Genomic DNA, 26,306 nt, shown 5'->3' on the forward strand with positions numbered 1-26,306 from the left:
GCCTCGGGAACCCCGGGCCTGGGAAGCTGACAGACGGATGCCGAGAATGAAGGCAGCGGGGGAGGGTGCACTCCTCGCCACCAGGGGAAAAGATAGGAAAGCAGGGGTAGCGGCAACTGTGTCCCCCTCGGCGAGGGCGGCAGGCCATCCGAATATCTGCCGAAGGGTCTGTCATTCCTTTACTCACCAGGAGCAGCAGGGAGCATCTGAGGTCGGGTAAGGATAGGAAGACGGCAGGACTCATGGTAACGCCGGGGTCCACGGCAGGGACTGGCGTTGGCGGCTGGGACTGGACAGGGTTGGGTTGGGTTAGGAAAGGGCTGGGCTCCGGGAGCCGGCGGCAGTGGAGGATTCTCCCGGCAGCTGCACCTCGTCCTCTCGACCCGGAGCTCCAGCGGCGAACACCCGGGACAACTTCCGGAGAGGCCTTGCACACCCTCACTTCCGGGTCCTGCCTACCTCGGAGCACATCGGAATATGTAGTCCTGCCCCATTCTCAAAGAGCACGTCATTGGGAACCAAGAACTCTTTTCCCATCAGGCTCTCGGCCCTGGTCCACCGAGCCCGCCGCGCGCGGGGCTCTGTGGGATAGAAAGGGTGGAGGGCGGGAACTACAATTCCCAGAAGGCTGTGCGGTCGAGCGTCTCGGGCGGCCTTCCGAGGGGCTCCGCCAGTTTCAGCGTGGTGGGCTCTGTCCCAGCCGGATGTAGTGGCCTGACCTGGCAGGAGGGGCGGCCCAGCGGGGGTCGTGCCTCCTGGAGCCGCCCCCAGGACGTGAGTCCTGGAGGAGGCGAGGGTGAGTAAGAGGGGGCCTGGCTGGGGAGGCTCCTATCGATCTGCACTGCTTGGCCCCTGCCTCAAACTCACGACCCTCCTGTCCTGGGCTGTGGCCTGAACCTCCCATCACTGGCCTCCTCGCCTGCTGCCTCTTCTCTCTGCGCTAATTCTTGCATTATAAAGCCCGAGCCACCCCTCTGGGTTTCAGTGGAATGTGTCAATGACTTACCCCTAATTGTCTCTTTGGGCTCCTGTAAGGAATAGATGTGGGATGGACTGGGAAAGCACGTTGTAAACTGAAAAGCTCAGCGCGAGAGTGATTGCTACTAATGCATGGATCACACCTGCAGCATAATTTAAAAATTCGTTAGCCAAGCAGTTGAGGAACAACCTGGCTGCCCCCGTTAGCTCTCCAGCCTCATCTACGAACACCCAGCCAGGTCCACGTGCCCCCAATCGTAGCCACACAATTCACAACTAAGTAGCCGTGAGGCATTTAACTCTTCTGTGGTTCTCCCTACTCCTTGCCTTTGCTTCAGCTTCCCTGCTGCCCGGAATGGCCCTAACCCCTTCTCTACCTGGATAGCCATCTCAAATGTCGCCATCCCTGAGAACGTCCCAAACAACCAACCATTTGGTCCTAATCAAAATTACTCTTCCTTTGCTTATGACTACAGCACCACTAGTTTTCTATGGTTTTAATTATTAGAGCATTTATTACACTGGCTTGTTCTATAGTTAGTTAATGATGATTATACCTTTGCATTGTATAGCATTTCATAATTAACAAAGTGGTTTTGATTTTCATCTGTAAAAAATTTACGAATAGCATTAGCGCTAAAAAAAAAAATACGTATGCGTTTGAGCTTAAAAAAAAGGAGGGGGGACCTTAAAGAATGGATTTCTCAGGCTGACAAAATTAAACAGTGATGGAGCCAAGATTTTTATTTAGGTCTCCTCTCTCCTAGTCCAGTGTTCTTATATCTATACCACTCAGCGACCTCTCTGACAGAGAGATAGAAATGAGGAATTAAAAAAGAGCAGAGACTCATGAGTATGAACTCACTACTCCAAGAAACTAAACTTTGACCCTGCTCACCCTCTGGACTCAGCACTCAGCCTATGACTTTTCATTCAACAAACATTCACTGAACACTAGCACCTGTTACTGTGCTAAATGCTAAGAATTATGAGATGAAGTATATATAAATATATTGGGCTGGCCAAAAATTTCATTCGGTTAGTGAATACGTTTTTCAATAAAGTTCTTCGTGAAAATGAAAAATGCCTTTTATTTGTACTTAAAACCGAACGAACTTTTTGGCCAACCCAATATATAACAGGTACAATTTTTAGTTTATTTTCAAAAGTTTTTTGTGATTCTGATGTGCCTAAAACTCTGATTACCTAGAGTCTAAAGTGATAGGCATTAGAGTTCAGTACAGTGCCTAGCACATAGTTGGCACTCAACTTGTTGAATGATCAACTTGGTCTACCAATTTCATGTTTCATATTTTACAGAAAAGCAGAGCTGAGGCAGCCCAAGTGTTCACTCCATATTATTAACAGAACTGGATCTTGATCCCAAGTGCAATTACTCCTCTACCGTGTTTCCACCTCCACCCCTGTTTTGTAGCTTCTTTCAAGTCACTTTAATATAATCCTGCATATGACTGGTTTTTCTGACATGACAGACATGCTCAGACATGACAGAGTCTCTCAAAACGCCCATTTCTGCCAAGACGTTAACTCAGATTGTCAGCAAAATAAAGCCATGAAGAGCTGACTTTACCAAAATTAAGAAAATGCTTTCACTCTAAGGCAGAACTTGAACCAAAAATCTTCATCAGTGACAGCCAAGTACTAGCTCATGAGTTGTGATAAATTTATTTTACAAAGCTCTCAGATCCTTGGGAGTCACAGAGATTGGAGTGTCAGTTTCTGGTAAAATCAGAAGAGGGCTTGCTTACCCTTATTGCAGATACTAACTGTAGCTAATTAACAGCTGCTCCCTTTAGATAGGTACGTATGCTCCACTTTGCCATGTTCCCCATGACTCCCCATGTTTCTTGCCCTTGTTACCTCCCTGATCCTTGTAGGCATTCAACTTTGGAACTTTGATATAGCATCTTTGCTTTAGGATGGAAGTTTAAGATCATTGATGAAACTACCCCTCTTTCCTTCCCATCAGATGCTTGAATTCTTCCTGCTGCATTTCTGACATAATCCAGCCTCTGCTTAAACACTCTTATGATAAGGAACTCACTATTTTCCTATGCAGCTAATGCATTTCTAGAAGGTTCTATCAAACCATATGAGACTACCAGTCAAAGCAAAATTTTTCCTTAATGAAAAATGGTTTATCCTAATGATGTGGTTTCCAAGTTAAGTTCCTAAGGTCAAGATCTCTAACTAGGTATATTTCCCTGGTGGACACAAGGGGAGAACAAATATAAATTCCTCCTTTTGTGGGCATGAGAGAAAGAATGAAGTACCTTCTAATTTAGTGCTTAAATCTAGGTAATTCTAACCTGACAATTAAGTTCACATCATACCTATTTTGTGGCTTGGTCATCACCTTTATTCCCAATATCAAGTCTAATATTTAGTATTATGTGGAATCAAGTCACCTGTATTAACTTAGCAAGTCACTGTGACTTTTGGACCCTGTGTCTAATGTTAAATATTCAGCCTTTTTTTTTTTCTCAGCCCCTGAGAAGGGTCTTGAAGCATCTAATCCTTTCATTTTACAGATGAGCAACTTGTACAAGGGGTCACCTAATTTACTCCATTATGGCAATTCTAAGACTAGGACTGTAGACTTTTTGAATCCTGGTGAAATATTTCTAGTAAACCATAACGTACACATTTAGAACTGATGAGATGGATTTCCTACAGATACTTATTGGTTGCATCATCATTTCAGGTTGTTCCAGTTGTTGAGAAGACTATGAACAGGTCAGAGAACTTGTTCTTTCCTGGTTCCTCGTTAGCATCCCAAGTTCATGCTGCTGCTATTAATGGAGATAAGGGTGCTCTTCACAAGCTTATCATAGGTAAGCTCCAAGCTTCCCCTAAGTACAGAAACTTTAAAAAGAACTCTTTGTCCTAAGGAAGTTTGTTAATCTTAGTCTTAATTTGCAATTTACTTACACATTTTAATGGAAATACATTATTGTTTATATTTGGTTTCAGGACTTGGACAAGAAAGAAATTAAGTCCTGAAACTTAAAAATACAGGTTAAGATTAGATGAAAAGTACTTGAGAAATATCTGTGTGTTTGGCATTGAATCTGGATGTGTACTTTAAGGTGCTAAGAGAATTAATTCATCTTTGTAACAGCAGAGATCTGGAATGAGATATTGGCTAGTGAGCTATAACATTTAATATATACCCAAAGTATTAATGTTTACAAATAATTTAAATTTTAACGATTTAAAAAAATTTTTAACATCTTTATTGGAGTGTAATTGCTTTACAATGGTGTGTTAGTTTCTGCTAATGATTTAAAATTGATTCAGTGTTCTCCTTATCATTGATTCAATTGATTGATTGTGTTCAATTAAATTGATTGTGTTCACCCTATCTTATAGTGAGAGAAAGGTCCAATATGGAGGCTCTAGAAGAACTTTCTAGAGAAGTTCTAGAGAATAAAGTGAATAGGAGAAAGACAGTGGGTAAGAATATTCCAGAATTGTAAAAATCACAAATCCACATGTTTACAAGTCATTAGTCCCAAAGAAAAGAAATAAAATAAAAATTTCTGTTATTTGTAATCTCTGTACATACCAGTGTCTAGTGACATTATGATTGACAACCTGGGCTTTAAAATCAAGTCAACACTACTTGAACTTCCATACCTATTCTTTCAGAATTTATTTTCGCCCTACATTTCCAGTTTCTCCAGGAACTACCCATGCACCCTAACTGCTGGCTAGGCTTTCTATTCCTCAGTATGCCATGAATTTTGTCTTTAGTTTTCTCTATACATCTGTTCCTTCTCCCCTTTTCTACCTTCTACCCCCTTACCTTCTTCTCTACTAAACAAACTCCAATTCATCTTCAAAGACAAAATTCTTTTACTACATTCTCTGTAAAGATTTCTCTTCTCTATCAGAGGTGTGATCCTCACATTACCTCAGCTACCTACATTCAGTTACTGCTTGGAATTTGACATCTTCAGCCACCTCTGAATCACTCATTCAAACATCCACCATTCAACTAAAACTCTGTTAGTTCCAGCTCATTTGCTAATGAGAACAATAGTTTTTCAATGTCACTGAGACCCCCTATCCATTATCTTCTCCACTTTCGACCATCAGTCTCCTTCTGTCTTTACTTTCGTCCCTATTCAGTCCTGATTCCATGGTCTATTACTAAAATCCTTCCCTTGGAAAAAACTCCCTTTTCTTCTCACCTGTTACACCTGGCTGTTGCAAGCCCAGCTCTGGATGGACCTAATCCATCTACCTCTGCCAAGCCCTGAACAATTTAACCTGTCTGGAAGATTTGTAACACCCTAAATTTAAGACTACCCATTTCATAAAGGCACTCAACAGTCTCTGCTCATCATACTACATTTCTCCATAATTACTGTTCCATACCTTCTCACTCTACCAAAACTCTGACTGCTGCTTCTCCCTCCGTCCCTTCTCTGCTAATGCTTTATGCTTCTTACCAAAAATGAAAACACTAAATAGGAACTCCCTCATCTTTCAGCCTGATATCTACAAATCAACCTACAGCTACACCCGTCGTCTTCTCTCTCCCTGCTAAAACAGAGCAAATATCCCTTTCTGTCAAAGATCAGTTTTTCCACACATACTCTGTATTATATTGCTTCCTATCTTCTCAGGGATCTTGTTCCTTTTTTTTTAAACCTCTGATTACTATATCATCAACCTTTTCTTCTATTCTATATTCTTTTATCAACATTTAAACATGCTCTATTGTCTCCATTATTTAAAAATCCCTTCTCTGTTCCTTCATCCCCCTCAAGGTATTACCATATCTCTCAACTTTCCTTTGTGTAAGTGTATCAGTACATGGGCTAAACTGCTATAACAGTGACTTAAATAAGATAGAGGTATGTTTCATTCTCATAACAGTACAAAGGTAAGTGGGCAGCCTAGGGTGGATAAACATCTCTGCTTCATAAAATCGTCCAGGGATGCTGCTAGGGCTTAGCTTTGCCATTCTCAACATGTGGCTTCCATCTCTGGGTCAAAGGCAGATTCTTCCACTGTAGTCACAGCCCAGCCAGCAGGAAGCGGGAAGGAGAGAGTGCAGAATAGCAATTTGTCATTCTGGAAATGGGTGGACTTAGAGCCACACCTAGGACAAAAGAGGCTAAAAAAAAATCTCTCTCCCTGGATGGCATCATGCCCAGCTAAAACGCAGGGTGTTCAGTTCCCAAAAAGAAGAATGAGAGAATGGATATGGGGACAATTATCACCCTCTGTCACCAAAACCAAGCTTCTTGAGCCACCTGCACCTATTATCCCCACTTATTTATCTCAATCCATATTTTTCTGAAAGAAAATAAAACATGCTTTCTTATTTTGAAATATACATATAGTGAAGTCCATAGAACATAAATGTTCAGTTTAAGAAATAAATATAAATCAAACATCCATGTAATCATCACTAGGTCAAAGAACAGAACACTGTTCCCCCAGAAACCCCACTGCATCCTTCCCTCCCCCTTGGACTAATATGCTGTCTTGAGGTTTACGGTAATAATTATATTGTAGTTTTACCACCTAGTTATATATCTTAAACACTATAGTGTAGCTTTGCCTTTTCTGGACTTTTTTGGCTAAATGTTCCATGTTTACTTGTACTAAAAATTGTGTACTCAGTTATGTCACTTTCATGCTCAAAACTCTTTAATTGCTTCCCATTGTACCTGGAATAAAATTTGAAAGTGTACCTGTACCTCTTTCCCTCTCCAACCTCACATTTCACCACTCTCTTCCTAGAAAAACCTGCTTTATTTTCATTTCCCAAATCTGTAAGCCCTTTTCCATCTCAGGGCTTTTGCCTGAAATACTATTCTCCCCATTCTCTGTCTGACTGACCCTTACTCATTCTTCATATCTCAGCATTAAGGTCACTTATTCAAAGAGGCCTGCTCTGCCCATCCATTCTCAGTGAAATCTGTTCATCGTGTCCTGTCTTGGAACTCTGCAGTTTTCCTTCACAGAATTTATCTCAAGATTGTAATTCTGTGTGTATATGTATGACTATTTTAATGTCTCTCTCCTCTGTAAGCTAAGAGCCTCCATGAGTATAGACTAGGTCTGTTTAGTTCATCATTATATACACAAAATCCAGCACAGTGCTTGGCACATAGTAGCCACATGAGAAATATTTGTTGAAGGAGTAAATAAATATTATAATCATTCTTTAAGTATCTTTCCTCCCAAGAAGTCTATAATCATCTAGAGGGCTGAGATTAAATCTGAATTGAGTTGAATTGAACTGAGAGACAAGTTAGGACTAAATTCCATTGGAAAAAAAATTTATTTAAGTCAGAATTCCTCAAGAAAACATATCTTAAATAAATCTTTTATTATTTTAACATGAAATATAATCTTCAAAGGGAACAAAGTGTGTAGTATGTTGTAAATTCAAAACACTTATATAGGCTCAATCATATAAATTAATGTGTTACATAATAAAACTTGAAATATTCCTATAATTTTATATCCCCAAAGAAAAAATTCCTTAGAAACAAAGAAGCAATCATGATGTGAAACAAGTACAGAGCTGATAAATGTATTTATAAATTGGTCCCCTATGTTTTCTGTCATCTTGTCTAAGGAACCCCTTATTCATTAACTGACTTTGAGCTGTAACATTGTTCACCTTTTAAGAATTCTGCCATTTTTGTCTTCCGTGCAAAGACAATAATACCTTTGCTCTGTGGTATTTCCTAACATTTGTATATTCCTATCAAATAATGTGTTTTTTTTTAGTATTAAGGTACATCTTAAATTTCAATGCATCTTGTACCTTCTTTTATATAGCACGAGAGTGACTATCTCTAAACATATGCTATTTCTCTTTTCTAAACTAGTCACATAGTACTACAAATGAGATATATTTTTTCTTCAATCTTTGCTCACCAATTGCTCAGTGAATTCATTCACTTGAGCATTTTCTGTTTTCCCTTCTCCGTTTCCATGGAGAAGGATGTCGTGATGTGTTTGACTCCATGGAAACAGATGAGCATCTCTTTCTACATACACAACTAATTAAATCGAACACTTTCTGTGCTGCCCATTGTTCAGGAGGAGGAGTGAAGAGGCTTTCCCTGAATGAGACATCATTTTAGTAGCAATTCTTAGTGTTTAGTGTAATACGATGGATTAATGTTTTAACATAACTCATTACATCCTAGATTCAGATGAATTAGGGCTCAGTCCTGGGCCCTAAAAACATAAACATACATAGTAAAATCCTTACATGCTATGACTATCATTTATATATAAGTAGATTTTTCTTGTAATATCCATCTCAAGTAATTTAAATGAATACCAGAGACATTGTTGATAATATATTCTAGTAGATTCATTTTAATACTAATGTAGTAGAAAGGTTATAGATTTAGAGTCAGATAAACCTGAGTCTTGAATTCTGGCTTTGTCATTTATCAATTATATTACCTTGGCTTGAACCACTTAATCTTTTTGAGCCCTCAGTTTCCTCATCTGTAAACTATAGATTATAACACTTTGCCTGTGGGACAGTTAAATTAGATAATGACTGTAAAACATCTAGCATCGCACCTGACACATTGTAGACAATAAATAGACCTTATTACTATTATTATATCAGGTTGGATTTCCTGTAAAAGAATCCAATCTTACATAGTTTCAGAAATGTCTCAAAATGAAAAAGCTCTAAATGCTAAGAAAAAAAATGATGCTGCTTTCTTTGTGAAAACCAAACAAAATAACTTGTAAATATTCACTGTGTAATGATGGTTCCTGGCATTACTGCTAACAGTGTTTGGGGCATTTGCAGTGGTGAAGTGACCAAGCAGCACCATTTCTGATTCTACTACAACTTTTGTTGGCCTGTCCATGTTCTACACTAATATAAATCTCTCTGAATCATTGTCTCTCTTTGTTTATAACATCTCCCAACACAGTAGTTGGGTGTGGCAAGGAGCCTCATAAGTGGTAGAGCAGTGACATTATTTCAGGTTCCTTCTTCCTTTACTTCAACCCTGTCACTGAGGGTTAGGGTCATTGAATGTTTTATAAATGCTTGCTTATATACATGTATTTACAAATATACTTACATGCATATGCATCCATACTAATAATAGCAATAAAATGAGCCAAGATTCATAAAGTTATGTTATATAAGCACTGTGTTAAGCATTTTGTAACTTATGAACTCATTTAATAGCAAGACACCACAAAGAGTTTGGGGTACTCTCATTTCCCTCATTTCATAGGTCAGGAAACTGAGATGCAGACAGATTAAGTAACTTGTCTAATAAGTAACAGAACTGAGATTGAAGCCTGCAAGACTGATTGTAAAGCCCGTGCTTTTAACTACTAACATATGGGACCTCCATGTGTGGGTGGATATGTCTAGTATACATGCACGTTCGTATGTATGAGTACATAGAGAATGAGAAAGACAAGAAAGATGATTAGGTCTAAACCTTGACAGATGAAATTCATGGTTATCTAGTTGGAATTTTTCTGAATTTTTTTTGTGCTATGAGCCCTTTTGGCAATCTGCTGAACTTCATGGACCCCTTCTCAGAAATATATATTTTAAGACCTTAAATATAATATAATAAGAATCCAAAGAAAATCAGCTGTATTGAAATACAGTTATCAAAGTATTTTCAAATTATGATGTAGCAATATACTTGCAATCATTTTTTTAACGCAGTAAATAGCAAGATCTAGTGGCAGATCTAACAACTATGATAATTTCAAAGTAGCAATGAGTGTAAATGATATTTAAGATACCTCAACAATGATAATGAGATGTGTAAAAATATTTTCTAAAATCTCAAGTACCCTCAAAATATAATATGTCCCATGTTATTATTATTATTCTCATTTTAAATTAGGACACTGAGACTCAGAAGTTAAGCAGTTTAGTTGCATAGTTAATAACTGCAAGGTTGAAACTCAAACCAAGTCATTGGATTATGAATCCTATCTTCTTTCCATTGTTCACGTGTTGCCTCTATTACAATAAGCAGATATTTTTAAATGACCACAGATGATGGTGACAATATGAAAGGTGTGAAGTAAGAAGTAGATGAAAACAGATAAATGCATCTTTGATGCCACACAAAGGTAACATTTTAGAACAGACAAATAAGATATCAGTAGAGAATGCTGGATTTACTTGTGTTGGACAGTATGACACCATAGCTATTGTGTAGAGTGTCACAACTGTCACTACAAGTGACAGTTATTTCCTCTAACTGCTAGAGCTGGAGCTCTGGTTTCTACACATACATACGGAGACTCTTCTGCTTCAACTAGCCTTAAAATAACGGAATGCAGCAGAGCAATCATGGTTCCACCTCAGCTTTCTGATCTATGTTCAGACTGAGCACAAGCAGAATGCCAACCCCCGTTGGTCATGGATTAGAGGCTACCTCCACAGTTGCCAGAATAATTAAAACAACACAGCACACTAGCCAGCTGCATCCTATATTAGCTGTTCCTGACAGGAATGCAAATTTAAATGCACTGCCATCCAGTGAATATTAGTTTACATCATAAGCCCCACATGTGTATAACATGTTGCAGTTACCAGACACAAACGATAAATCATTTAATTCATTCATCAAAATAAGCTATGGTGGAGACTGGACAGGTATTGGCTGAATGTTGTTAACTGAAGAAATGAAGGAAGGGAGTAGGGTAGCTAGATAAAGAAGCAGGCCTTTCTCAGTTACTCTCGTTCAGGAAGCTCAGAACTTAATGGGACACTCACCACTCAGAAACTAGCCATAGAACCACTATCCCCCTAAAAGCAACTCAAAACAGGACCCAGGTGAGAGTAAGTGCTGCTTTTTCTAATTATGACTAGGGGATACATGCTTTCAGCTACCTCAGATGCAGAAATTTTCCTTATAGGCACAACATATTGGATGGTGGTGACATAACCCAATTAAATCTGTTGGGAAGTATAAATACCCGTTACACAAAAGCAAAGTATGTCAGGGATTGAAGAGAAGGCTTGAAGTTTCCCTGTATCTTACAGCCGACTTGGTAAGAGTGGAGCAACCAGTGTCTTGGGAGGTAGAGTGACCTATTATCCCTGTGGTTCTGACTCCACTTTGGCCCTGAGAAACCTAATCAGTTAGGATTGTCCCAATGTGTGATGATTGCCTCCATTTATCACATTTGTTCTTGTGACCACAGGTCCTAAATCCTCTCCTTTACTCAAGCTTCCAAGGAAGAATCTCACTGGATTTAACATTTCTTAAATGTTTTTAATAGTCCATTTTAATGTGTATGTAGCAGAGTGTTTTGTAACAGCTTTATTGAGATTCACCATACCAACATACCATACAATTCACCAATTTAAAGTGTGCAATTTAGTAGTTTTTGTATATTCACAGAGTTGTGTTGTACAAACATCACCATAATTGATTTTATTTCATTAGCCCCCAAAAAAACCCTGTACCCTTTAGCTATGACCCCTCAAACACTCCTCTTTCCTCCCTACCCCTGACCCTATGCAAGCACTAGATATAAAATTCTGGGTTGACAGTTCTTCCCCCTCCCAGCAACACTTGAAAAATGTTGTGCTATTGCCTTATGGCCTCCATAGTTTCTTATGAGAAATACACTGTAATTTGAATTTAGTTTCTAGAAATTTGATTTTGATTGACTCAGTATGGATTTCTTTGGGTTTATTTTGTTTGAGCTTTGTTCAACTTCTTAAATTTGTAGGTTTGTGTCTTTCACCGAATGTGGGACATTTCTAACCATTATTCCTTCAAATATGTTTTCAGCCCTTCATTCTTTTTCCTCTCTTTCTGGGACTCTGATGATATAAATGGTAGAAACTTTGTTATTATCCCACAGAGCCCTGAGACTCTGTTGATTCTTTTTGTTTCTATCTTTTCTATCAGTTATTCAGACTGAATAATTTCTATTGGTCTGTCATCAAGTTCAGTGATTCTTTCCTCTGTCATTTCCATTACGCTATTGTGCCTATTAGGTGAGATTTTTATTTTGGTTATTTTATTTGGTTTCTTCCTTTTTTTTTTGGCTGCATTGGGTCTTTTGCCGTGTGCAGGCTTAGTTACAGCAAGTGGGGGCTACTCTTCATTGCGGTGCATGGGCTTCTTATTGCAGTGGCTTCTCTTGTTGTGGAGCACGGGCTCTGGGCATGTGGGTTTCAGTAGTTGTGGTGCACAGGCTCAGTAGTTGCGGTGTTCAGGTTCCGTAGTTGTGGCTCACGGGCTCTAGAGCACAGGCTCAGTAGTTGTGGCATATGGGCTTAGTTGTTCCGCATTATGTGGGATCTTCCCGGACCAGGGCTTGAACCTGTGTCTCCTGCGTTGGCAGGCAGATTCTTAACCACTGTGCTACCAGGGAAGTCTGGTTTTTTACTTATTTTTAAACATTTATTATTCTAAATTTTTCACTGGGTTCATCTTTATATTTTCTGTCTTTGCTGAGACTTTGGATTTTTCCATTTGTTTCAAGAGCATTCATAGTTGCTCGTCAGAGCATTTTTATGGCCATTGCTTTAAAATCTTTGTCAGATAATTCTAATATCTGTATCATCACAGTTTTGGTGCCTGCTGATTGTGTTTTCTTGTTTAATATTTTCCTGGTGTTTGGTTTGTCTAGTAATTTTGGATTATATCTTGGACATTTTGTGTATTATCTTATGAGACTCTGGATCCTACTTTAAATCTCCTATTTTAGTACACTGACAATCTGTTTAGGTTTAGAATGAACATTTTGGTCCAATTTTGTAGACTGTGGTTCAAATGTCAAGTTAGCTTTGAGAGCTCTTGTGAGTTATTTTCTGGTCTGCCCCATTTTTGTGCTACCCAGGCCAATTTAGAACCTAGGAAGTATCCCACCAAGAGTACCATTCTCAAAGCTTTTGCTATTTTGACTCTGGTCAGTTTCACATATGGGCTGCTCAGTTATCCATGGCATCATGCACTGATTTAAAGAATTGCTTTCTCTAGCTTCCTCCTCTCCATAACCTTTCCCCACTCTCTAGTTGGGAAGGGGTAAGATACCACCTTGTTGCCATCCTTTGCCTAATTCAGGGCACAATGCTTCATAGGGCTCCTCCCCACAGTCTCTGCAATATCCATTGGAGAGGAAAAGAGGTACAATTTGTTTGGTTGTATGTGCTTTTTTTTTTTTTTTGGCAGTACGTGGGCCTCTCACTGTTGTGGCCTCTCCCGTTTGTGGAGCACAGGCTCCAGACGCGCAGGCTCAACGGCCATGGCTCACGGGCCCAGCCGCTCCGTGGCATGTGGGATCTTCCCGGACTGGGGCACAAACCCGTGTCCCCTGCATCGTCAGGCAGACTCTCAACCACTGCACCACCAGGGAAGCCCTGTCGTATGTGCTTTGAGTAGCAGAAGTATAGTCAAAAGAGTTCACTCCTGCAGAGCTACTCCCTTCCCAATATTTTGACTGGAGAGAGCAGGCTTCTTGGGGAATTTTGTGTATGTGCCCACTGGTATTTCTGATGAGCTACTTTAGCACCCAGGCTGGCTTTATATAGGAGGCAAAAAATAAATAAATAAATAAATAAATAAATAAATCAGGGAACTCAATAGCAGGTTGTTCCTGAAGTTTCATAGTTCCCTAACCAATTTGCCTTCTTTTCGCCACCTTTCATTTATTTTGCCTGGGGTGTTTAGTTTTAAGTAGCAGGAGGATCATGATAGTATGCATTTGCTCCATATTGTCTAAAACAGGAAGCCAACCATGATTCATTTTTGTAGATCTCAAAAACATACCACAATGCCTAGTGTATGATCTACACTAAGTATTTTTTCACAAAAGGAGTAAGGGAGGAAAAAAGTAACCTCACATCTCAAAATGTTAATTTAGTATGACAGAGTTGTTAAGAACAGAGTTGTTAAGTTGTTAAGAAAAGTAACCTCACATCTCAAAATGTTAATTTAGTATGACAGAGTTGTTAAGTCAACAATCAGTTTGAATTTTAGCTTCACCACCTACTGTTATTGTAATGTGTACAAGTTACCTAACTTCTCTAAGTCTCAGTTTCCTATACTATAAGGACAGTAATATCTATCTCATAGGGTGAGTAAAAATGAGATAATATATTTAATGCATTTACCACAGTACTTGATAAGAAACAGCTAGTAAATATAGTTCATAGTTATATTAGTAATAAAAACAATAATTATCAAATATCACTATCTGTTTCTTATCCTCCTAGGAAATTCTGCCGTTAAAGACAAAGAAGATCAATTTGGGAGAACACCACTTATGTATTGTGTGTTGGCTGACAGACTGGATTGTGCAGATACTCTCCTGAAGGCAGGAGCAGATGTTAATAAAACTGACCATAGCCAGAGAACAGCCCTCCATCTTGCAGCTCAAAAGGTGAGAAGTAAAACTACCGTGAAGAGTAAACCTTTTCTGTGGTATTTGTTAATTGATTAATGGAACTGTGAGATGGACAGATGGTAAAGAAATCACAGGCATATAACTCGTAGTTTCATATGTTTTCTCTAAAAGCTGTAATCTTTAAACTGCAGAGAGTAAGCACAGATAACCATGAGTGGCTGCTTTCACTTATCCAAGTTCCTCCAGCGATGAAATTTATTTTCTGATCTAAAGTTAAGTTGGGAAAAAGGAAATAAAACTATATGTATTGATATGATTAAACTATATTACAAATCAATTTATGCATGAGAAAAGGCAAAGAAAAAAAGAAAACCACCACACACTAAATTGTCAATAGTGGTTGGATTTGGGAATTTGCTGGCGATCCAGTGGCTGGACTCCACGCTTCCATTGCAGGGGGCATGGGTTCGATCCCTGGTTGGGGAACTAAGGTCCTGCAAGCTGTGCGGTACGGCCAAAATATATATATATATGAAATGTATATATATCTCAATAGTGGTTGAGTTTAAATATTGGGAAGATATATGAATTTTGGTACTTTTCATTGTTTAAAATGTTTTCCTTAATGCATGTTACTTTTACAATAAAAAGTTGTAGTTGCCCATAAACTATGTGGCATTAGGGAGCATAAAAGAAATGTAATTTCTGAAATGTATTTTCAAATTTTTAAAAATCTAAATCTATTGCTAGTATAAATGATTTCAAGTTTTTAAAGGCTTGTTAAGAGCTCAGTTTTTTAGGATTAAACATATCAAAAAACAATAAAATGGGAAGCTTCTAAATTTATTTGAACTTATTTATCTGAAAATGATTTTTCTCACCATAAAATTTTGGTCTATAAAATATAGTTCCAGTGCCTGATATTTTTCTCTTTGTTATTTTAGACTTACGTATTTTGAGAATTAAAAAGCAATGAAAATTAGTTAGATCCAGCAGAAACTATTAGAGTTATTTCCCATTAAAAAATGTGAACCAGATATAGCTGATTAATTGAGGGGTTAGAAAAATACCTTTTCATTAGTTGAAAGCATAAAAAGAGACTGACATTAAGATATACTTCTGAATATGCTAGTTATATGCTCTTATCAGTTAGGTCTGTCAGGTTATTTCCAAAGTTATTGCTCTTGAATTTGCTTTTCATTACAGTAATTTTTTTAAAAATCTCTCATTTTCAATCTCAGTTTTAACTACTGCTCAGGTATTTAAACCTTTCACCTAGGCTTGTCAGCTGTTAAAATTATTTACTAAGGAAGTGTAACTCTATTTAACTTGTTATCATAAAAAAGTAAACATTTCAGATTGGGAATAGCCCCACTACTAAGAATTTGACACACTTTAGATTTTTTCATTGTGATTCACTTAGGTTTAAAACTCAACTTTAAAAATGTAAGTTGGGGGAAACTAACTGCACATCAAGTGGATCATGTGAGGAAAGAAAAAGAATTTAAGTTGATGATCCAACAGTATGACATTTTTGTAGAGGTATAATGTGGAAAAGGTTGAGAGAAGGGGAGAGCACAACCAGACATGTGAGCTGCTAAGTCTCTCTGTGAGATGCAGTGCATTGCTTCTGTTTGCTTTTTGTTTCTCCTTTATTTTTTTAAGCAGTGATTTCTTTAGTGTCAAAGAATAAATAGAACTGTGATTTACATGTCACAGTTTACATAGCTGATTTCATAAGTAACAAGTTTCATGTTCTTTCAACTATCTGATAATTATGAGTTTCCCCATCTCTGTGTTCCTGTTTGTATTTGCATGTTTGCCAAAAGCCGTAATATACCTTTAAGCTATACTAGCAGTAGAATTTCTAGAACAAGGGTGATAATCATTCTTTAATACTCCGCTCTGTCCAGATCAAACCTGGGTATTGTGTTTGGTTTTGTGCTTCATGCAAAAGCACCATGATTAAGAAATCAGAGGTAGCATACTTCAGGCAGGGATAAGATGGTGGACGACCTAGAAATAATTTTCAAAAATAGTTGGAGATGATATGTCCCAGCTCTGTAGCCCACCCTGCCTCTAAGCAGACACAAACACAAATTCTCTTAGAAAAAATATCTTCACCTTTAACTTCCAGGATTCCCCCATATTAAAACAGACCAAACATGATCTCACAGTGAAAGATCACCAAACACATGAGCAATCAATCTACCATGAAGGAGAGTCAGCTGAAACAATAAACAGATTTCTATCAAAAACATCAGATATTGGCACCATTAGAAACACAATATAAATTAACCATTGATGGAACATTTAAAGATATAAAAGAAGAAATCACAAAAAGGAGCAGCCAACCCGAGACTTTCATGACTAGGCATAAGTTCTCACCATGACCACCTATTTTAGAACAGCTCATCTGCCAAACACATCTGAAAACTGAACAAAACATATTGTTTGAAGGCGCTGGGAGCAGTCAGCATAGGCAGGATGATTCAGAGAAGGGAAGCACATGAAATTAGCTCTGCATTTATCCTGGCTTTTTCCTTCAAGGCATTTTCTAAATTGGAAAGCAAAAGAATACAACCCTAGCAGGAAGCAGGATTCTTAGTCAGCTGGGGAAACCCAGGTGTAGTTTGGTGTTAGCAGTAGCTGGAACTTGAAGGGCAAACTCCTGAAGAGAAGGAAGCCAAAAACCTGAGTACAGATTCCTCGCAAGTCATTAGCAGTTGCCTAAACTCTGCTTGTATAGGGTGAGGCTCTAAGAAACCTAGCAGTAAACAACAGCTGGTAGACTAAACAGAGCTAAGCAGAGATTGTTTTTACGTTATCCTATATTTTCTTTTCTACTTAAATCTTTTAATACATAACAAATTGATTTTTGTGTAGGGATCCATTCTCATTTTAAAACATATGAATAACTAATTTTCCCAGGACAACCTAGCTCATTAATGTTTAGCTGTTTAGTATCTGCTGTGTGCCAGTGCCAGACTTTTGTACTATGCACTTCCTATGTCTTTTTTTTAATTACATTTTTTAAATGAAGGGTCCTGAATTCTAGGGAGCTGCTTAGGAAATTTAAGAATGGAAGTTACATGATCAAATTATTTTAGGGAGACAAATATGGCAACTAAAGCTACTTTGGAAGAGGACAAGAATGGAGGTACATAGAAATCTATTACAGTTCAGGCCAATGGAGAGGAACAGTTGGATCCAATAGATACATTGTGGAGGTAGAACTGTTCATTCAATAAGTAGTTGCCAAGTGTCTATTGTGTATCATGATTATACATCTAGAGAGAATATTAAAAAATGAATCACATGTCTGCTATGAATAAGTACTGTCAGTACCGATCCCTATTAAACTTCACATCCCTTTGTTTAGTGAACCTCTCTGATATTTTGGATATCAAATATTCTTGTAAAGTATTGTCTATCGCACTTAATTCTGTTGTCTGTGAACTCAGAAGTGTGCTATTTATGTAACATCAATATTCATATATACGTGCATGCATGCATTCATTCAACATATGTTAAAACTGTTACTGTGCAACAGGCACTGTGCTAGGTCTTGGAATGCAAAGATGAAAGACATGATTCCTACTCTTAAGTTGCTTACAAAGACCATAGATAAAGATATTAAGTGATAATTAAAGTTGGTCTATCTACTGTAAGGTATGTATCCCTATGTGTGATATTAATATACCTAAGTGTTTTATAAAATATCAACAGCCATAACATGTAAATAGCATTGTTATTATTACTGACCCAAAGATCAACCATTCTCATATATTATTTATTATGGTTTTGTGTTTTTTGTGATAGTGAACTATATTATGCCATCTTAGATTGATTAGTAAGAAAAATTCACGTTCGCGTAGCATTTTGTCTGTGTTTCTACTAGAGCCCCACTATCTTGTATGTACTTGCCTCTTTCCCACTACATTGGAGCTCCAGGAGGACACTTGTTTTATTTATTTTTGAATCCCCCAGAATCTAACACAGTGTCTGATATGTCTTCGTTGAACAAATGAATACATTTTATGTTACTTATATAGAAAGTCATTATGAATACAAATGCTAGACATTTTGTTTATTAGAAACATTTATCCAGTTTCAAAATACATATATAGGAAAAACTTACTGAACTGTGTTGATTGACTTAGTTATTTTGACACATATTCACTTTTCTGGAAACAAATTGCTGTTAGTCCAAGCAGCTAAGGAAATGATACCCATGAGATTAAAATTAATCTCAATATACTGAACATCTGTACCTAATTTGTTTTTCATTTAGTACCCTCAGTTTAATCTAAGAAAGCAATCAGTCATGCCTTTTCTGGGTTTCTCACAAAAGATATCTAATTGTTAGAAATGTTTTGCTCCTGGGAAGCTACTATTTCTCTGACTTCCACAGATACATTTATTTGTTGATAAGGATAAAAAAAAAAAAAAAAGCTTTAGCAATCTCACTAAATTTTAATAGTTACGCATTTTTAATCTTCCAGGAAGTTATTAATTTGGCTTCAAGAAGATTGACTACCCACTTTGAAAAAATATATCATGTTAAACACAAAAATTAAAGAAGCTTCAGGTTGTGGTTGGGTTGTTTTTTCTTTTTTGGTTTACAGAGAGAATTCTCATTCATCTATGAAAATTAAATATTAATTTTCAGTTTTAAAAATATGTTGTTTCCATGTTAATGACTTATAAAAAGTAAAGGAGAAGAGTAGAATACCTCCGAAACTTTTCTGGAAAACTTAATACCACGTAACAGTATTTGGTTTCCTTATCTTACACGTACTCAACACTTAAACACCAAACAACCCCTACCCGGTCCCCTTCAACTCTGTATTCCATTATTCCTCCTCAGTACATATACCTAACAATTAACCATGGATTTCACTTATGTATATTTCACCCCCTCTAATGCTGTTTGAAGGCAGAGGTCATGTCTTACTTGATTTTTTTTTTAACTAACTTATTTATTTATTTTTATTTTTGGCTGAATTGCATCTTCATTGCTGCGCGCGGGCTTTCTCTAGGTGTGGTAAGCGTGGGTAACTCTTTGTTGTGGTACGTGGGCTTCTCATTGCGGTGGCTTCTCTTGTTGTGGAGCATGGGCTCTAGGCGCACAGGCTTCAGTAGTTGTGGCACACAGGCTCAGTAGTTGTGGCACACGGGCTTAGTTGCTCCGTGGCATGTAGGATCTTCCCGGACCAGGGCTCGAACCCCTGTCCCCTGATTGGCAGGTGGATTCTTAACCACTGTGCCACCAGGGAAGTCCCTTATTTGATTTTATAGTTCCAGTCTTAACACAGCTCCTGCCATTTAATAAAGACTCAGTTAATGTTTGTTTAATGAATACATAAATGAAGGAATCAATCAATCAATGTGAACATCAGATAAATTTATCATGAATGGTATAGTCTTCAAAACTGTTGGAGTTTAAATTATATATTATTTATTCCTGTTCATAATCCACCCCAACACATAATTTTGTAAGTAGGATTTTATAACACTCTGTGAGCTTAATTTCTCAACAAATATAATTTTTGTATGCCTCAATTTCTTTATTATAAAATGGGACAATACCTCTCCCTGCCCACCATATAGGAATGATGAGTTCTTAGATATAAAGCATTCTGCTTGGTGGAGAAAATACCCTCTAGAAGTGTAAGTTATCAGTGTTATTGCTGTTAGTCATGCTGTAATACACATGTAAACATCAAATTAGTCTTTAGGAATCAGTAGACATCAGAAACAGAAAGATCCTTTAGGATCTTCTAGTCCAATTAGCCATTGGATGAGGAAATGGAGTGAATTCTCCTTTCAGTTCTCGTCTCTTAATAAATTATTCATCATTCACTTTGCCTTTGCATATGCCTAAATATTCTCTGTCTTTTTTTTTTTTTTTTTTTTTTTGCGGTACACGAGCCTCTCACTGTTGTGGCCTCTCCCGTTGCGGAGCACAGGCTCCGGACGTGCAGGCTCAGCGGCCATGGCTCACGGGCCTAGCCGCTCCGCCGCGGCATGTGGGATCCTCCCGGACTGGGGCACGAACCCGTGTCCCCTGCATTGGCAAGCGGACTCTCAACCACTGCGCCACCAGGGAAGCCCTCTGTCTTATTTTTGAATTAATTATTTTAAACTTATAGGTAAGAATAGAAAATAATATAAAAACACTCAGGTACCTAATATCCAGAAGAGATGAACCTGAATTTTTTTAAGTTTTTAGTTTTGATTTTTTAAAATGAAATAAAACTTGAAGTTTTTTATCTTCTAAATCCCATTCCCCTCTTTTTCTGCCACCTTAATCTATCTTAATTTTTGTGGTTTCAATTCCCATGTGTATTTTTCTACTTTTACTTTATATATATTTACATGCCCAGAAACAATAATATTATTTTGCATGTTTAAAATCTTTATGTAAATGGTATTATACAGTGTGTTACTCTCCAACTTGCTTTTCTTTTGACTTAACATTATGTTTGTGAGATTTATTCATGTTGAAACATGTAACCCTAGTTTACAAAGGTATAGCCAAATGCCCAAAAGACAAATGAAAAGGTGCTCAACATCATTATTAATTAGGGAAATGCAAATTAAAGCCACAATGAAATACCGCCACACAACCATTTGAATGTCTAAAATGAAAAAGTCTGACAGTAGCAACTGATGGTGAGGGTATGGAACAAATGGAACTCTCAAATATTTTTGGTAAGAATGTAAATTGGTAACATCCACTCTGAAAAATCAGATATATCTACTAAAGTTAAAAATATATGTGCGCACACGCACACACACACACGATCACTGCAATTCATGCCCCTACGCCAGTCATATCTAAGAGAGATAAGTGCTTTTTCCCACCAAAAGACATGTATGAGAACATACATGACAGCTTTGTTTGAAATAGCAAATGTTCTAATAACACAAACAGTCCAAATGCCTATCAACAGGCAAATGAGTAAATTAATTGTGGTATATTCCTGCAATGGAATACTATTGAGAGAAGTCAGATATATATGCTATTTATATGAATTTTAAAAACAGGCAAAACGATATGGTGACCCAAATCAGATTTGTGGTTACCCAAGAGATAGGTAGTGACTGAAGAGTGGCATGAGGAATCTTTCAGGGATGCTGGAAATGTTCTATGTCTTGATCTGTGTGTTACTTACATAAAAATTTATCAAACTGTTTACTTGAGACTTATGTAGTTTATTTTTTTTTTTATTTTTTTTTATTTTTTTGCTGTACGCGGGCCTCTCACTGTTGTGGCCTCTCCCGTTGCGGAGCACAGGCTCTGGACGCGCAGGCTCTGTGGCCATGGCTCACGGGCCCAGCCACTCCGCGGCATGTGGGATCTTCCCAGACCGGGGCACGAACCCGTGTCCCCTGCATCGGCAGGCGGACTCTAAACCACTGCACCACCAGGGAAGCCCTGTAGTTTATTATATATAGGTTATGCCTCAATAAAAGTCTATTATAAAAAATGATAAAATGTCCAGAACTTGGTGACCATTATTTGTAGGTAGGCAAAAGGAGAATGGAAGCAAGAATGGTTCCTGGCCTAGGCCTTTTTGTTGTTGTTATTCATTATTATACTTTAAAAAAATTTTTATTTTATATTGGAGTATAGCTGATTAACAATGTTGTGTTAGTTTCAGGTGTACAGCAAAGTGACTCACTTATACATATACATGTACCTGTTCTTTTTCAAATTCTTTTCCCATTTAGGTTATTACAGTGTACTGAGAAGAGTTTCCTGTGCTATGTAGTAGGTCCTTGTTGGTTATCTGTTTTAAATATAGCAGTGTGTACATGTCAATCCCAAACTCCCAAATCTATCCCTCCTCCTCACCCTTCCCTCCGGTAACCATAAGTTTGTTCTCTAAGTCTGTGAGTCTGTTTCTGTTTTGTAAATAAGTTCATTTGTATCATTTTTTTTTAGATTCTGCATATAAGTGATATCATATGATATTTATCTTTCTTTGTCTGACTCACTTCACTTAGTAGGATAATCTCTAGGTCCATCCATGTTGCTACAAATGGCATTATTTCATTCTTTTTAATGGCTGAGTAATATTCCATTGTATATATGCACCACATCTTCTTTATCCATCCACCTGTCAATGGACATTTAGGTTGCTTCCATGTCTTGGCTATTGTAAATAGTGCTACAATGAACACTGGAGTGCATGGATCCTTTCCAACCATGTTCTTCCCCGGATATATGCCCAGGAGTGACATTGCTGGATCATATGGTAGTTCTATTTTTCATTTCTTAAGGAACCTCCATACTGTTCTCCATAGTGGCTGTACCAATTTACATTCCCACCAACAGTGTAAGGGGGTTCCCTTTTCTCCACATCCTCTCCAGCATTTATTGTTTGTAGACTTTTTTAAATTTTATTTATTTATTTATTTTTGGCTGCATTGGGTCGTCGTTGCTGCGTGCAGGCTTTTCTCTAGTTGCGGCGAGCGGGGGCTACTCTTCATTGCGGTGTGCGGGCTTCTCACTGAGGTGGCTTCTCTTGTTGCAGAGCACGGGCTCTAGACACATGGGCTTCAGTAGTTGTGGCACATGGGCTCAGTAGTTGTGGTTTGCAGGCTCTAGAGCACAGGCTCAGTAGTAGTGGCACACGGGCTTAGTCGCTTCGCGGCATATGGGATCTTCCCAGACCAGGGCTCGATCCCGTGTCTCCTGCATTGGCAGGCGGATTCTTAACCACTGTGCCACCAGGGAAGCTCCTTTAAACTTTTTAATGATGGCCATTCTGACTGGTATGAGGTGATATCTCATTGTAGTTTTGATTTGCATTTCTCCAGTAATTAGCAGTGTTGAGCATGTTTTCATGTGCCTCTTGGCCATCTGTATGTCTTCTTTGGAGAAATGTCTGTTTAGTTGTTCTGCCCATTTTTGATTGGGTTGTTTGTTTCTGGCTTAGGCTTTTAAGCACTCAGGTCACATTTCCCCAGCCTTCACCTCAGGAGCCATCTGGAAGCCTTGTGTCTGTGCTCTAATCCAGTGGTTCTTAAACTTGAGCAAGCAGCAAGATGGCCTGGGGTATTTAGTGGGTACTTCCAGGCTTCTCTGTGGCTGTATTCACTCAGTCTGTTTAAAACCAATTTAATAGCTGCTCACTCTGCCACAAACTGTGTTGCCAGAGGATATCTGAAGAGTGAGCAAGTGGGGTTTTAGATTTTGGTGTGCTTCTAAAAGAACGCACCAAAAGACGTTTGCAGTGCCCACATTACCTAGAAATGTAGGAAAGTCTGAGCATATGAAACCCTTATATTCTGGAATTTTAATGATCTCTCAAGACATCTCTGGACTGAGAGGGGCTATGTTAGACAACCCTTGCAGTTTACCCCATTTGACTTCAACCTTAGCTAAGCTACCTTTTCCAGGCAGACAGAGTCTTAGTCTGAAGAATCTTTGCTTCATTACATTCTAACTTCTGAGGCTTTCAAACTAGCATCAGTTTTGTCCTCTTCTGAGTATTTAGAAACTATATCTAAACCTGCCCTCTGGCTTTCCAGTTTAGACCCTGGTTTCAAATAATTAGGGTCTTATATTCAAATGAGTGTTCCAACCAAAACCCAGATTGGTCTATTTTTAAACAAATCTGAGAATTGAAATAAAAACCTGTCCATTCTTTAATACTTTGATTATAGTTAATGTACTTCCACCTGCATAGATGAAATTTATAGTCACAAGAAACAGCATGTCAGCAAATCTTCACTGAAATCACTGCTTTGAGTTGTAACATAGTTCTAGTAAGAAAAAAATTATTCAATTTCATAGTAGCTTCTTAGCAGTTAGAATAGTAGAATGTTAACTGTTTTCTATAGAAGTAAACTGAGGTCTGGTTTGAGTTCTTCAAGGCCACTTCGTCATTTGCAGAGTCAGGAATTATCTCGGTTTTTTTGGATTCCCCGCTCAGTGCTCCTGATAATGCTCCACGGAAAGAGAAGTTACTCTTCTGCAGCTTCCTTCCTCAGGCCTCGGGTTCTTCTGTCTTAGAGCAATTCTCAGATCCAGTCAGTTTCCCTGTCAGCTCCCCAAAGAAATACCTAAAGGTTTTTTTTTCCTTTCTTCCTCCCTCCCTCCTTCCTTCCCTCCCTCCTTCCTTCCCTCCCTCCCTCCCTCCCTCCCTCCCTTCCTTCCTCTCCTTTCTTGACAAAGTGAAAGACTTTATTGGAAAGGGGCGCTCAAGCAGAGAGCAGCAGGGTAAGGGAACCCAGGAGAACTGCTCTCCTAAGGGCTTCTTCCTTATGGGCCAGATTCAGAATTTGAACCCAGAGCTAATGCCTTTAAGTCCAGTGTTTTCTTTCTTTATGATATAATACCTCTCAAACACAGTAGAACTGCCTTGCAAGATTGTTTTTAAATCTACGTGGCTTGCAGCATTTTGTTTTGAACATGATCATGTTACCTACAACCATATTCATTTTCTAATCATCTTTATCTCTTCACTGACCCCCACTTTTACTGTCATGAAAATTCGAGCATCTGCTTTCCATGAATAGATTAGAGATCCCCACATGCCTAGATTCCCATGGAAACCAATCAAAAACTAAATGGAAAAGAAAGAGTATATATTGAATTTCCCTGAGTCCTACAGCTTGTTTTTCATTAGACTCATGCTGATTTCTTTTAAACTCTGGGCACAGGACCAGTGAATATTTTTACAGCTGATAAAAAGGAACTTCAGATCCATTTACTTTCATTTAAATGTCTAAAACTTAATTTTGTATATAACATCAATTCCAAAGAAAATTTGAGCATTAATTTGCTAATTACCTTCTTATGTCATAGAACTGTATTTGTTCATATAATTTCCTCTTCTTGTCTTTTTCCTACCTATATTTTACTATTCAGAGTTGAATGAGAGGAAATCAGGGGGCTTATTATTCCTATAGTATGAATATTGTCAGCCCCTGGGCACAATATTTTCCCTGTGACCAATCATAGGATTCTTTCTACCTCTTTTGACCATTAAGATTTTACAAAGCCCAGATGATCCCTTACTAATATAATAACAGAAATACAACAAAAATGCCAAAGTAAGGGTGATCAAGAAAGCCAGGGAGAAGGCACCTGCGGAGGGCAAGTTAGAATTTTAAATAAGGTAATCAAGATAGTCTTCATTGAGATGGTGACATTTGAAGCAAGACTTGCAGAAGGTGGGAAAGTTAACCGTGTGAATGGCTGAGGGAAGAACCTTCTTTCATTCCAGGCTGGAGGAACAGTCAAAGCAAAGGCCTTAAAGTGGGAGCATGCCTGGAATGTGTGAGGAGTAACAAGGAGGCTAGTGTGGTTATAATGAGTGAGCAAGGGGAGAGCAGTAGGTGTTGAGGACAAGGAAGAAATGGGGGCCAGACTCAGCAGGGCCTTTTGGCCATTGTCAGGAATATGTTTTTACTCCGAATGATAAAGGAGGCATTGGAGGGTTTTGAGGAAAGGAATGACATGATCTGACATGTCTTAATAAAAAATAATCATTTTGGCCAAGTAAAGAAATTTTTCTCCAGTTTTACCATTATCTATTCCTTCATTCCTTCTTCATATGTTTTCAAGTTTCTGTTCCATCCTGATCCCTTTCACTGTATATATACACAGTTGCCTAAATCCCCCTTAAAATAAGACACCTAGAATGGAATGCAGTGCCAGTTTGATGAGCACAGAGTATAGCATGACCTTCATCTTTGGCATTTTGGCAACCAAATATAGCTGATTCATGTTGAAAGTTTTTCAAACAAAACCTCTAAAGTCTACTTTATACTTCCTACTGCTTAAATTCATCCTGTATTCATATTGTTGTGGTTTTGGACTCAAGTATAGCATCTTATCATACCTATATTTAATCATTTCTTTGAACTTCCCAGACTGACTTAGGTAGAGTTTACCATTCCCTCCTTTGTTCCTCCAGTACCTGTGTACTCAA

The 26,306-nt window shown here is 38.2% G+C and overlaps 2 protein-coding genes across 5 annotated transcripts in view; one reads left to right on the plus strand and one right to left on the minus strand.

The window, feature by feature from the left end:
* Window positions 1–440, minus strand: part of ERP44 (endoplasmic reticulum protein 44) — an 88,640-nt gene extending 88,200 nt beyond the window's left edge. The window contains exon 1 of the mRNA XM_004271482.4: window positions 188–440. Coding sequence (XP_004271530.1) covers window positions 188–244 — 57 coding nt within the window. The 5' untranslated portion in view covers window positions 245–440. The remainder of the gene's footprint in view (window positions 1–187) is intronic.
* A 162-nt stretch (window positions 441–602) lies between these two features.
* Window positions 603–26,306, plus strand: part of INVS (inversin) — a 144,270-nt gene continuing 118,566 nt past the window's right edge. Inside the window, exons 1-3 of one of the 4 annotated variants that reach the window (XM_033431194.2) lie at window positions 603–796; window positions 3,704–3,833; window positions 14,222–14,388. In XM_033431194.2, coding sequence (XP_033287085.1) covers window positions 3,728–3,833; window positions 14,222–14,388 — 273 coding nt within the window. In that variant the 5' untranslated portion in view covers window positions 603–796; window positions 3,704–3,727. Of the gene's footprint in view, window positions 797–3,703; window positions 3,834–14,221; window positions 14,389–26,306 lie in introns of those variants that run through there. The other 3 variants (XM_012533634.3, XM_033431196.2, XM_049710951.1) reach the window with 3 other exon arrangements.

Source organism: Orcinus orca, chromosome 6 (genome assembly GCF_937001465.1).
Source record: "Orcinus orca chromosome 6, mOrcOrc1.1, whole genome shotgun sequence".
Classification (NCBI taxonomy): Eukaryota; Metazoa; Chordata; class Mammalia; order Artiodactyla; family Delphinidae; genus Orcinus; species Orcinus orca.